This window comes from Cydia fagiglandana, chromosome 20 (assembly GCF_963556715.1).
Source record: "Cydia fagiglandana chromosome 20, ilCydFagi1.1, whole genome shotgun sequence".
In the NCBI taxonomy this organism is placed as follows: Eukaryota; Metazoa; Arthropoda; class Insecta; order Lepidoptera; family Tortricidae; genus Cydia; species Cydia fagiglandana.
In genome coordinates, this window is record NC_085951.1 from 6,142,772 (window position 1) to 6,155,347 (window position 12,576).

A 12,576-nucleotide genomic window follows, 5' to 3' on the forward strand; every position below is an offset into this window, starting at 1 on the left:
TGTAACAGTGACATTTTGTACCATTAACAAAGATCAACGCGCGGAATTCTTAAAGTGACTCAGTGAGCTATTCAATTGTCCGTACAGCGAATCATTCCACCACGTCATTCCGTAACGAATGTGTAAAACATTCTAATCTAGAATTGTACGTGTTGTTTTTGCCTTGATCTTTGTGTAATGGGGATGAAACCAGAAGTTATTAAGCATTTTTTCACTTTAAATACATCATTGGAATACGGAAAAAATTAGTTTGTGACCGAAAAAACATAATTGCGTATTGCAGATTTTCACCTATAAAGAGGATAATCCTAGTGTTTCCAAAAAAGCTAAATACATTTATCTTTTTTTATTGTTACAGTCGCCATCAGATATATCGGAGCGGCCAAGGTGCTCACAAATATCTGAACACGCCTCTATTGTCAGGGCGTTAGAGTGCGTGTTCAGATATTGTGAACACCTTGGCCGCTCCGATATATTTGATGACGACTGTACTGCATCTGTTCAAGTGTGGGCGAAATTGGTAAATTGGGTCATAATTGTATAAAATATGGTGATGTCAGGGCTTCTAGGTTACAGGAGGTATGCGTAACAGCATTACCACATCGTTAAAAAAGGGGCTTCTTAACTGCAAAACGTAATTCAAGACCAAAAAAACCGGCCAAGTGCGAGTCGGACTCGCGTTCCAAGGGTTCCGTACATTATACAATTTTTAACAATGTATTTTTTTATGTGAAACGTGAGTGAAACGTCTTTAAAAAATCCGTAGAAGTCGGATCAAAAACTAAGTAATTAAGTCCGACTCACGCTTGACTGTAGATTTCTAATAGGTTTTCCTGTTATCTATAGGTATAGGGCTTATTTTATGTATTTTTTTCTAAATTTTAGACCCAGTAGTTTCGGATATAAAGGGGGGGGAATGGTCATTTTTTGCCTATTTTCTTGAATTACTTCTAAACTGTTTGTACGGAAATTATAAAAAATATTAATTTGAGATCCTTACAATAAGCTCTTTCATTTGATATGTAACACGATATAGTTTGAAAAACTTTATTTATTAATTTTCTCATTTACCCCCCAAAAGTGGCCCCCATGTTTAAAATTCATTTATTTACGTTGCATGTCCGTCTTTGGGTCACAAACTTACATATACGTACCAAATTTCAACTTAATTGGTCCAGTAGTTCCGGAGAAAATCGGCTGTGACAGACGGACAGACAGACAGACAGACAGACGCACGAGTGATCCTATAACGGTTCCGTTTTTTCCTTTTGAGGTACGGAACCCTAAAAAAGTAAGACAATGTTGCCACTTTTTACTAGCGCGTCTTGTATTTATGTAAAAATAAGTAAATAAAAGTACTTTTTTAAATCGTAGGAGTAAAATTACTAATAAATAAATTATCTTAGCGTGATTATTTATCAAAAGGAATTTACTATTTTACAAACAAATTATTGCAGTGGCAACATTGTATTACTTTTTTTGGTCTTGGATTACGTTTTGCAGTATAGCTTCCGTGCTGACCAGACATCCGCTGACTGAAAGTCTGACTGACATAAGTATATATTTGAAACAAAAAAAGATACCGAGTCAAAATCAGTTCATAACAGACAGTCAGACGACTTGGGCGACACGGAACAGACCGTTCACACAATTTGGACCTTTTTTAAAAACTTTATTGCACAATACATGAAGGTACAAATGGCCTTAAGGCATAGACCTTTAAAGCATAGGCATAAGGCATAGGCTTAGACCTTTGTATGTGTGTCATGTATTGGGTGGTCCAGTGTGTGTGTAACTCACGTGTGTGTGCGGGTGTGCGTGCGGGTGGCGCCAGTCGCCCCACCACATGCCGGAGCCGCCGGGCGTGGCGCCCGCGCCGTACCCGTACCCGTAGCTGGAAACACACATTACATTTAACCACAGACAAAACATCCTCCAGACTGAGCATAGTCGCGCTACCCCCTCTGCCACTCATACGGTAATTTTACTCCATGTTCGAGTCGAAAATGTCTTTGTGTGACATCCGTGTCTTTGAACGGACCAATCACGGCACGGGACTTCGCTCACCTCGTCCCGCGCACCCCCGCATTTTTGGCATCATCGGTTGCATGAAATAATTGCTCTAAACTCGGTCTAGAGTATTCCTAGTCTATGCATTTAACTAACTTAGCCCCACTTGCACCATTCCACTAACCTGGGGTTAAAGGGATAAACCTGGAGTTAGCATGGTTACCAGGACAATTTGACAGTGGGTTAACGGTTTAACCGCTTAGCCCCGGGCTAGTGGAATGGTGCAAGAGGGCCTTACTCGTCTATACAGTTTACACCTCACTTTACGCCTTTAGATTTTTTTTTCATGTAAATAAAACTCACATCCAAAGGTCAATATTAAGTAATATAGTCTATCAAGCCATTTCGGCGGCCAAGCTAAGCGGCAAATTTTAAAAATGTAGGCGTAAAGGGTTATCATCCCATAGAAAATTTGAATTTCGCGCCTTTTTCTAATGACAAAATTGTTTGATAGACAATAGATAAGTTTTTCCTTTTAGATAATGTTTGTAATGAAAAAGTTTTCATCTATTGACAGGACATCCCACACAGGGGATCCATATGTACAGTTTTATAAATATGTATAATTCTTGCGCGAGAAAACAAATGATCGCTAGTTTATTTTTTTGCCACTGGTTGGAGAGATGCATTTAGATGTATCTCAGCCGTTTCGTTTATTTAATAACCCTTTACTAGGCTAAGGGAGACATATTTCCCACATATGGCACTTCAAACATGTGTTTTATTTTCGATGAGTAAGACTGACATTCTATTGCCATTTTTGAAATGTCAGCCTGGTAAAGGATTCATTGAGCACAGATAACAGCGCAGAGAACAGAAAAGAAAGTACTTATCCAGTCTAAGCCCCATTGTTATTAATCTTTACCTCTGCTGGTAGTAGGGGTCGTACGGCTGCGGCGCGGGCGTGAAGCTGACATCAGTAGCGGCATGACTCGAGGCCGCATACGGACTGTCCGTGGCCTCGCTAGTGCTGCGAGAGTAGCGGTCCCGGTGTCTGTTAATAAATACACTTTCATTACAATTTATGAACTGTAAAATAGACTGTACCCGGACAGGGGCCTTAACTTACTGAGACAACTTATAACTACATATTCAACCATACGCAATTGAAAAATATTCGTAATTGGACGCAGTTTAGCGAAAAGGATCCATCCTCTGAAATTTCTCATTTAAATGAATGACTTTTCCGTTTGACAAAAAGTTCAAATTTTACTAACAGATTTTTGTGGATTGGATCCTATTCCTACAAACTACGTCCAATTTAAGGAAAGAAAAAAAGGCTAATAATAAAAATAGACTGTGACCGCCTTGGGCGAGAATCCGCTCTACCAACTGACTCAACCGAGCTAGCGACCCTCCCCCGTATGCGGCGAATATTTCAACCTTTAATAACTTTTTCAAAGAAATCGAGGGGAGGCCTTTGCCCAGCAGTGGGACACCAAAGTAGGCTAATAAAAAAAATACTTTTTAGATTTATCGCTGACTAAACGGCAATCTATTCAGAGATACATGCAGGACATCTACTTAAGCAATTTGGTTTGGTTTATGACCCTTATGACGTTATACATGGTGTGTCTAACCATGGGGCTTTAAATCCAGGGCTTGATTTTACTCGCTAAACTGAGCTACTTTTACTATGGGACCAACCCTAAAATCGGGGAATTTTTTTTGGCTTATCCATAGAAAACGTCGACATCTGATCAGCCAAAATGTATGAAAAAGTAAAAAATTTTTTCGGGATTTCGGGGTTGGTGCCATAATAAAGTAGCTTAGTTTAGCGAGTAGAATCGAGCCCTGGATTTAAAGCCCCATGGTCAGACACACCCTGTATAAACAAGTTGAGAATCTCTGTCAACTGATATCAGAGACAAATGATTTTTATTGTATTTTTTCTGTTATAAACGCAACCAATATGCGTTTTCTTTAAGGCAGCGCTTTTATTTACGTACTGAAGCATATATAATTAAGAAAATGAAATACTATGGACATCAGCCGCATATATACATACTACCTAATCAATCAAATCAATAACGCAAAGGAATCATAAAATAATACCTTCTTCTACATTTCCTCCTGCAACGTCGGCTTGCGAAAAAGAAAATAATTTACATATCAAGAAAATCAGCTGAAGACGAAAAGCAGAGAAAATATTCCACAGCCTGTGAAATGCGACATGCAACGTTCACCCCACTTGTAATATCTGTTGACAGCGTCTATGCACCCCAAATGTCCTCCTTTATAAAGCATATGGCAGAAACCATATCTCAACGGTGGAACCGTTCTCTAAGCACCATACTGGGCTGGCTGAGATGTAGGATCAGTATCGCCGTTATACGCGCCACCAGCATGTGTATCCGAGGCACACGCCACCGTTTTAAGTCGACCGCCAGGTGGCTTGGGTTCGACGACGGTGCCGCCTTTCACACATCGATTGAAACCACTTTTCTACCCTACCCACATATGTATTACCTAACCCTTTGCCTATGTACTTATGATTGTTTTAATGTAATAAATTTTTGTTAAAATTTACATATCAAGAATATTATAATTTTTTAACAATCATTACTCCATTAATTACTATTTTTTAGTACCATATACCATTTCCATTAAAAGTATCGTAAACGCCCCGTGGTAAAAAACGCTATTAATAGTGATATTCCACTAACAATAAGGCAAGTATTTGGCGATTTCATTGCGTTTTCATTAATGATTTTGGTAGGTGTCAGTCAATGGTTTTATTATTTAATAAACTACATTTCATCCATACATAGTGTTATAATGGATTTCACAGTACCTTTATGTTGATTTAACACTCAAGTCCGTCTAGTACAATAATCGATTTTAGGTCAACCACTGCAGTCTGTATCTTTAGATATTTAAATAAAAGTAAACAATATCTACCCTCGAATGCCTCCTTAAGCTGGTTGAGGGTAGATGAAACATTACACGATCAATTAATGTAGGTTAAAGTTAGGTCGTTCAGTGAGAGAGATCCAGGCGGTTTTGTATTTGGTTGGTTAACCAATAAATGTTATAACTACCCGAAAATGTACAAATTATTTGTTTACTTTTATTTAAATACCTAAAGATACAGAGTATAGCATGGTATAGTATACCACTTCGCTCATAGCCAATAAGATAAGACACTGCAAACAGTATATGAATATTGACATACCTGTCTCTATCTCTGTCTCGGTCCCGATCGCGATCTCTATCCCTGTCCCGCTCGCCCCTGCTGCGGTGTCGGTGCCGATGCTCGTGCCTCTCATCGTCAGACCACCGCTGGTTGCTGTCGCTATGCTCCGTCTCTTTTCGTGGAAATGGGTCTTTCATGTGGTCAACCTGAAATTTTAGGTAAAAATATTTCGGCATGTTTGAAAAATCGTAATTTTATATTCGTTAATTTGTAAAGCAAATTAAACTATGGATAATAATTAATAACATGGTACAGTCAAAGATATGTTTACATTTTTGCACCTTACTCATTTGTAATAAGACGAAAAATGTCAACATATCTTTGACGTCGACTGTACATACTTATATGTTGATTTAATAATAACCTGAATGCCCATACAAATTGCGAATTCAATAGGGACAACTGGTGAAAGCTAATTGTAGAGGGCGCTTTTTGCATATACAACAAGAGAGAGAAGGGGCCTTAAAATAACTTTATACGGAGACCACGAACTCAAGTTTTCCTTATATAAAACCTCCCCTTTAGCGTGGATTAATCTACAATCTTTTAAATTTGCGTTCTTGCAGAGGGCTGGCCACTATTTCGCCCAGCGTATTAGCATCGCTATACAGAGGGGAAATACGGCCAGCCTTCTGGGCACCTTGCCCGTTGACGGCGACCTGGGGCAAATTTTTTAACTATAGTTTTGTAAGTTTTATTATGTTTGTTTATTCCTTTCTTTGTTTTTATCAATAAATAAACCATTCTTTCGTAAAATAGAAAATACATTTGGGTGCAATTCGAAGTTATTAGACGGGTCCACACAGCGAGCATATGCGCGAGGCAATTTCTTCGCGCGCGCCGCCTCGGCCTAGGCATGTCTACACTGGCCGTTTTAAGCACAAGGAAATTGCCTCGCGCGTATGCTTGCCTTGTGTGGACCCAGCTATTATCGCAAATATAGTAAACAAGATTTTTAAACACTATTTTTGGGCATGCCATATTGAGTTGCCTTGCCTTGTTAAAAAAAAATTCAACAAAAAAATTGCACTACCTTGTCAGTAAGCTTGGTGTCTTCTAACCGCTTACTTAGAGCCGGATCGACCTTTGCTATCCTCGCATCCTCGAGCGGAGGCTGCACTGGCACTACTGGCTGAGGCTTCTTCTCCATCGTCTTCTCATCAAACATCTCCTGACATCGCTTTCCAAACGGATCGTGGAATACATCCAATACCTGGAGGTGACAAGTTTTGTGTGAAATTAAACTAAAATACAAATAAACTTGCATGAATATCAACTAAAAATAAAAAATGTCATGCAAGAGGTTGGATCTTAGGGTGGTATTCCACCTGTCCAATGTGACTTGCATCTCACATTTTGCTCAGTGAGAAAGTGAGACGCACAGACATTGGACAGATGGGATACCACCCTTACATGCGAGTGTAGTAATGCAGAAAGTGACCAACTCTTATTTTTTTATGAATGCAGAAAGCAACAAAATAATAAGTTCACTTTAAAAAAATAAGTTGGTTATTTCTGCATAACTGTAGTCCTGTTTAAAATTACCTCTATGTTTTTACTTTTTTCCATTCTTATTAAACAAATATATACAGTGAAATACCATACCTGACCCATAACAGATTTTCCATTATACTTCTCAATGCATATCTTAGAATATTTAACATCTTGGAAGACAATTCTAGCGAACCCTAGATGCCTGTTCGTGACAGGGTGGTAAAATATAGTTAATTCCTCATAAGGCCCAACTTTATTCATCATGTCTGAGAGAAACACTTTGTCAATATTGTCATTTAAATTGGCTAGAGTAACTTCAAGTTGGGGAGGGGTTCCAACATAATTTTTGTCTATCTTAAACCTGCAACAAAGTAATTAAAAATAGTTTAGCCATTTGTACTAAATGGTGCTGTGTGTATGACAGCACTACACAAGTATAATATTTTAATTCATAAGTTTTTATTTGTTTATTCAAATCAATTCAATCAAAAGGCGGACTTAATACAAAAGGCATTCTCTACCAATCAAGGTTATGTTATTTTTTAACTGAAACTTATTTTCTATTTATTGATAACTTAAAATTAAATAGTATCAATTTTTTTTAGTTTAATTAAATTCATTCCAAATAACTTGTATGAGGTTCTACTACAACATTTTACACACACGTTTAAAAATTCCCGCCATAGACAAGTGTCAAAATATTGGTTAGGTTGGTAGCACTGTCACTGAAACTATAATAAAAACAAAGGAGAAAAAGCCACCAAAATCACTGTTTTTTCACAAAAAATGCATTATTAATTAATGTTTTGCACATAATTTATAACTTAACATATCAAACAAACCATAAACATGCATTAACAATCAATTGGTAAGTGTTTTAGCAACAAAAAGCCAACAAGGTTTGGTACTAATCAGAATACCAATTTTCAAATCTCTAATTGAAACTACTACTACACATATCAAAGACTATAAGTTGAAGAGGATAATTATGATTACTGCTTATTTATAAAGGATTCCTTTTGGTGGAGTCTAGTTGGTAAACCAGAATATTACTGGTTACCCCGAAGTTGTATAAGTGAGAAAATATTTGTATACCTAGGGACTGGTAAATCAGCTGGTTCTAATCTGTTCCATATCCTTGAAAGTTGGGAGCGAGGATCTCGACACTGCACGGGCGGATATGTGGTGTCCCCGGGCACAGTTCCATCATATCTGTACAATTTTGTTGCTCCTTTCATAAGGAATGGGTCCATGAGCAACTTATAATTTTTAGGTGCTTTATGGAGCACAGCATTGTGCCCTGGAGTTTTATGCTCCATTCCTCCATTCATCCTGAAAGATAAAATAATAATTATGTTTAATGTAACATAACCTCAACATTTCACAAGAATTACTTCATTATATACAAAAGTTCCCTTCAATAACTGACTGCAGCTGGCAGGACCTGAAACAGTTAGCAATAATTAAGAAAAAACGTTAATTATTGTAATAAACAAACCTGAAATGTTGAAAAAACAATAAGTTAGAAAAATATATTATTTCTCGTTTTTTGTCCAAAGCGGACAATGCGACGTACTCGCATCTTAGCCTTATTGAAAACCAATCTTGCGTTTTTTGATGAACGTATTTAAAACCCAATATTCACTGAACTAATGCAACAATATCGAATTAAAAAATAATTTTCTACAGCAAGCTCTCTCCATGGTGACGGCCACTTTGGAGCTATGTGTATGTATGTGTATGCGTATATACAGTTATAAATAAATATCATATTAAATCTGTGAACATTCAATTGTTTTCTTATATCGATATATTGTACCGTTATTGAATTTACGTTAGTTTGCAATTTATTTAACGAGATATTTTTAAGATTTTGTTTAAAAAACAGTGATTTGACTAATAACAGGCCACAGATTAGAAAACAATGCTGTACCTAAATTAAATCTTTATGACTGAAGCGATAAAGTCGACGATTGAGTGTTGATAGTTGTTTGATGTCTCTTTGGTTTTGTGAGGTTGTCATCACTGATTGTCATTAAGCGATCTTGCCAGCAGTAAAACACGTATGTCATAATATGTAAATAAAGATAGAATAAAGACGTGTTATTTACTAATTTATTTAATACGAATACATTTAATGCATACTTTAAGATCTCATACATATCATTGTTTATTTTTCATAATAAACTGAGCTCTCCTAGAATTTTTTTAAATTAAGTGAGAAATACTCAAAATGTACAATATTTTACTCTTGTAACATTGATCTACTTGCTATCGGTCCGCAGACTCGTTGCATCATCGATTTAGGTAATTTTATAAGTATTTTCTCGCAGTTTTTAACACATAACAATAATTACCGTGATACAGTGTAGTGTACAGGTAGTCTAGTGTTTTCAGTGTAGCGTCACACCTCTGTTTTTTTAATTTTTAGACATAATGGCTGAGAAGATCATTCCTGTGGTTAAGGCCGATGAGGGAGAAGAAGAAGAATTGGTTGATCCCCAGAAGGAATTGAGGGTACTGTTCAATCTTATAGTAACATAAATACTTCTTAGTATCATATACCTTGTTCTCAAAGTTTATAACCTAACCATCAACCAGGTCAGTCTCTTAAAAGTCCTTGCATCAACATTTTATTACATTTGGGAGGAAAATGCAATATTCCATTCGCTGGTCGCAAGATTCAAGAAGAGTATCCTGGACATATTAATGGATGCTAGCATGTAACCTCAAGTAAATATGGAGTATATTAATGTGAACCATTCCCACAATCAATTATTATTACCAACGCTGTTGGCCCTTGATGAGATTGTAACCTGTCATGCCTATAAGATATTACCGAATGAGATGTTTAGAAATTGTGCCTGGTCAAAACAGATCAGTAGGATCAAATTTCGACATCAGTACTTCAAAAATGTATCATACAAAAGTAGTCATTTGTATCAAAATAATATCTCGAGTTAAGTAAACTTGGTTAAGCTGTGGTTCCTAGCGGCCCATCATGTAAGAAAAATTTGCATTCTAATTTGAATCTATAATATAAAATAGAATTTTTTTTTAACTCTTAAATATCCATTTTATTTTCCATTCAAGTAAAACTGATATCGCAGCGCTGAAACATCTTTAATACAAATTAGGATTGTTCATTTTTTTAAGACCCCCATTTTTATTTTATTTTCTGAAAATATAGGTTAAATTAAGATACCAATTTGAATGATTTAGTAATTCGTGGCTCGGTTGAATATTTATAATTTATTGAAAATATGAGATACGACTTCTCGTAAATTACATGTCGTCGGCTGATTAGGATAACGCACAAGCAATAACAAGCATTTAAAAAAATTGTTGTCATTGTCAATTGATTGTAATGTCACCTGTCGACAATGTCAGTGTCACGAGTTTCTATAAATAACAATCGTCTGGAATGGAAAACTCGTTTATTTTGAATCATTAATTTCAAAATACCTACGCTATCAATTTGAGAAAGCTGATTCTAGAAATCTGCCTAAGTTATATAATATAACTTAGTTTTATTGGAGTATGTATCCATATAGCATCCAACTCCAACCAGCAGAAACCAGCAAAAATACAAATGTAAGTTACCTACATCATATATATTTTAACTGATTCGATTTGTAAGAAGATTGGATTCATAAAATCGTTACAAGCGTCCATTGCTAAAGGTAGCTTAGCACCCAGTGGGTGCTTTCTGCCGGCTTATCACCATTGTTTGGATATTGTACTACATACTTATACTACTATATTAGGAACATGCCAATTTTGCTAATTATATCCTATTATTTCAGGTCATCGTGATTCCTATTTAGATACAGCTGTGAGATATGTAACTGCACTTGGGCCCAGAACAAAGTTGAGCATTTTGTATTGAAACGAACGTCATATTAATTATTAATCGTCGTAATACTTTACGACCGTAAATAATGCCTGGGAACAGAGTAAATAACAAACCATACACTTCTCTTCTGGATGGTCAACAAGAAGCCATCATTGTCAGATGCTCGTGCAGAACATGATAAACATACATTTAATGTAAAGTTACTATTTTTTTTGGAAACATATAACATATTTCCCAAATTAATAAAAAAGTAGGTAAACAAAAACATGTTTTATTATTCACAACTCTTTATTAAGTCTTGTCCACCATGATATCAGCAGCTTGAACTGCAACATGTACCTGGAAATTAGAAATTATATCTTTTTAAAGCAGTTTCAGGCTGAATTTTGAGTATGGCTATGTATTCTTGTATATTCCTTCTTTCTAGTAGGCACCATCTCTGTTTAACGGTTTGCCTTTAGATACTCTGGCTACATTACCACAGAAAATAAATAGATACCACGACCCTACCAATAAAGTGAGCTTTTAAATACTTAATTGTAGTAAATTAATATTAATTTTATACTTACATCAACGTGATTCTCACAGCAATACTGTGTGTAACACGTGAAGTAGGTAGGTGTTCCAAGTTTAATTCACGGCACCATCTTTCACGTCGTAGGTCTTCGTGGATTCGAACTATTATTTTTGTGAATCATTCCCACACATAGGAACAAGGTTTTTGATATATTATTAAGCAATGAAATCTACTGTTTAGGTATTAATTATAAATCAAATTGTAACAAACAAGCGCAGCGGTTTAACTGAAAAATTTTGTTATGACAATCGATGACAATGATAACTTTGACAATACGTGAGTGACGGATTTATTTACTATGGTTCGATAACTTTTATTATGCAATGACTTTACATTCAGCCCAGGAGAAGGTCAAACTAAGGTCATAAGGATATTTGTTGAAATATCTTCAATCCTCAATTATTATATCGCAGCAAATGTCGGAAACTGTTTAAAAACCTTATATCTCGAAATGGTTTTCGAAATAGAACATTTGAAAAAAAATGAACAATCCTAATTGGAATATATTGAATATCCACAATAGAATTGATTTTATTTTGTTCTCAAATTCAAACATAACGAAACAAATGCAACTCTTTGCCAATTAATAATGAAGGTAAATTAATTAAAATTTGAGTTAATGATCCTTGCATATATGAATCAAGTTAAAGACCTACTGTTTTAATAATAGCCTTTCCTTAGGCCATTTTTCTGGCACAATTTAAATAATAATAATGTTTGTCACTTAAATGTTTAAACCAGATAAATCAATCAAATCATAAATCTAGCCCTAAATTTGCCTCAGGCATTGTTCCTAGGACGCTGGCCGCGTTCCCCCTCTGCACAGCGAGGCTGAGTTTTTGTGCAATAAAAGGGGCAGCTCATAGGTCGCCAGACACCCAGACTAGTTTGGTAGAAATTTCTTTTAGTAGTTCTCAGTTAAATGGTAAAAATCAAATATTAAACTGAAAATTTGTAATGAATGATCCTAAAGCAAATATTGGTTTTTCCAGGAGACCTGCTCCCAGAAGCCTGACGCACAAAACCTCTGGGGAAAGTACCAGGAATGCTCAGACCGCGTCACCTCTCGCTCCAAGACCACAGAGACGTGCGAGGAAGAGCTCATTGACTACCTCCATGTTCTCGACAAGTGCGTCACCAAGGACCTCTTCAAGAGGCTAAAGTAAATGTCTAGAAATAAGTTCTGCCGTCGCAAAACAAATTAGATTTTATTTTCAAGGAATGTTCTGTCAATACCTTGGTGTCTTGCTGGTGCAGAATGTTAGCGTCTTAGTAAATTATTTTAACTTGTTCAATGTGGAAGAATTGACAGTTAATGTTGTTTATTTGTAAATAAATAATCACAGTTAAATATTTTGCGTTTTACTGGCTATTCATATAATG

At 36.1% G+C, this 12,576-nt stretch overlaps 2 protein-coding genes and 1 long non-coding RNA gene across 4 annotated transcripts in view; 2 read left to right on the forward strand and 1 right to left on the reverse strand.

Moving 5' to 3' along the window:
• Positions 1 to 8,505, reverse strand: part of LOC134674716 (histone-lysine N-methyltransferase SETD1) — a 41,355-nt gene extending 32,850 nt beyond the window's left edge. The window contains exons 1-8 of one of the 2 annotated variants that reach the window (XM_063532840.1): positions 8,259 to 8,505; positions 7,856 to 8,092; positions 6,872 to 7,121; positions 6,300 to 6,479; positions 5,246 to 5,412; positions 4,126 to 4,155; positions 2,936 to 3,064; positions 1,801 to 1,894 (exon numbers count right to left, since the gene is read on the reverse strand). In XM_063532840.1, the coding sequence (XP_063388910.1) occupies positions 1,801 to 1,894; positions 2,936 to 3,064; positions 4,126 to 4,155; positions 5,246 to 5,412; positions 6,300 to 6,479; positions 6,872 to 7,121; positions 7,856 to 8,091 (1,086 nt within the window). In that variant the 5' untranslated portion in view covers position 8,092; positions 8,259 to 8,505. The remainder of the gene's footprint in view (positions 1 to 1,800; positions 1,895 to 2,935; positions 3,065 to 4,125; positions 4,156 to 5,245; positions 5,413 to 6,299; positions 6,480 to 6,871; positions 7,122 to 7,855; positions 8,093 to 8,258) is intronic. The other variant, XM_063532842.1, reaches the window with a different exon arrangement.
• Positions 2,171 to 12,576, forward strand: part of LOC134674729 (uncharacterized) — an 83,879-nt gene continuing 73,473 nt past the window's right edge. Inside the window, exon 1 of the long non-coding RNA XR_010099660.1 lies at positions 2,171 to 2,310. This is a non-coding gene — a long non-coding RNA (uncharacterized LOC134674729). The remainder of the gene's footprint in view (positions 2,311 to 12,576) is intronic.
• On the forward strand, positions 9,011 to 12,544 carry LOC134674723 (cytochrome b-c1 complex subunit 6, mitochondrial-like). Its single transcript, XM_063532850.1, has 3 exons — positions 9,011 to 9,067; positions 9,192 to 9,277; positions 12,186 to 12,544. Exons 2-3 carry the CDS (start codon positions 9,197 to 9,199, stop codon positions 12,357 to 12,359), a joined length of 255 nt encoding a protein of 84 aa, XP_063388920.1. The 5' UTR covers positions 9,011 to 9,067; positions 9,192 to 9,196; the 3' UTR covers positions 12,360 to 12,544.

What these genes read in the sequence shown, in the direction of transcription:
- LOC134674723 (XM_063532850.1), top strand. Translation starts at nt 9,197, where the DNA reads ATGGCTGAGAAGATCATTCCTGTGGTTAAGGCCGATGAGGGAGAAGAA. An exon ending in ATCCCCAGAAGGAATTGAGG is followed by an intron (nt 9,278 to 12,185) that starts GTACTGTTCAAT and finishes TGGTTTTTCCAG; the next exon opens with GAGACCTGCTCCCAGAAGCC.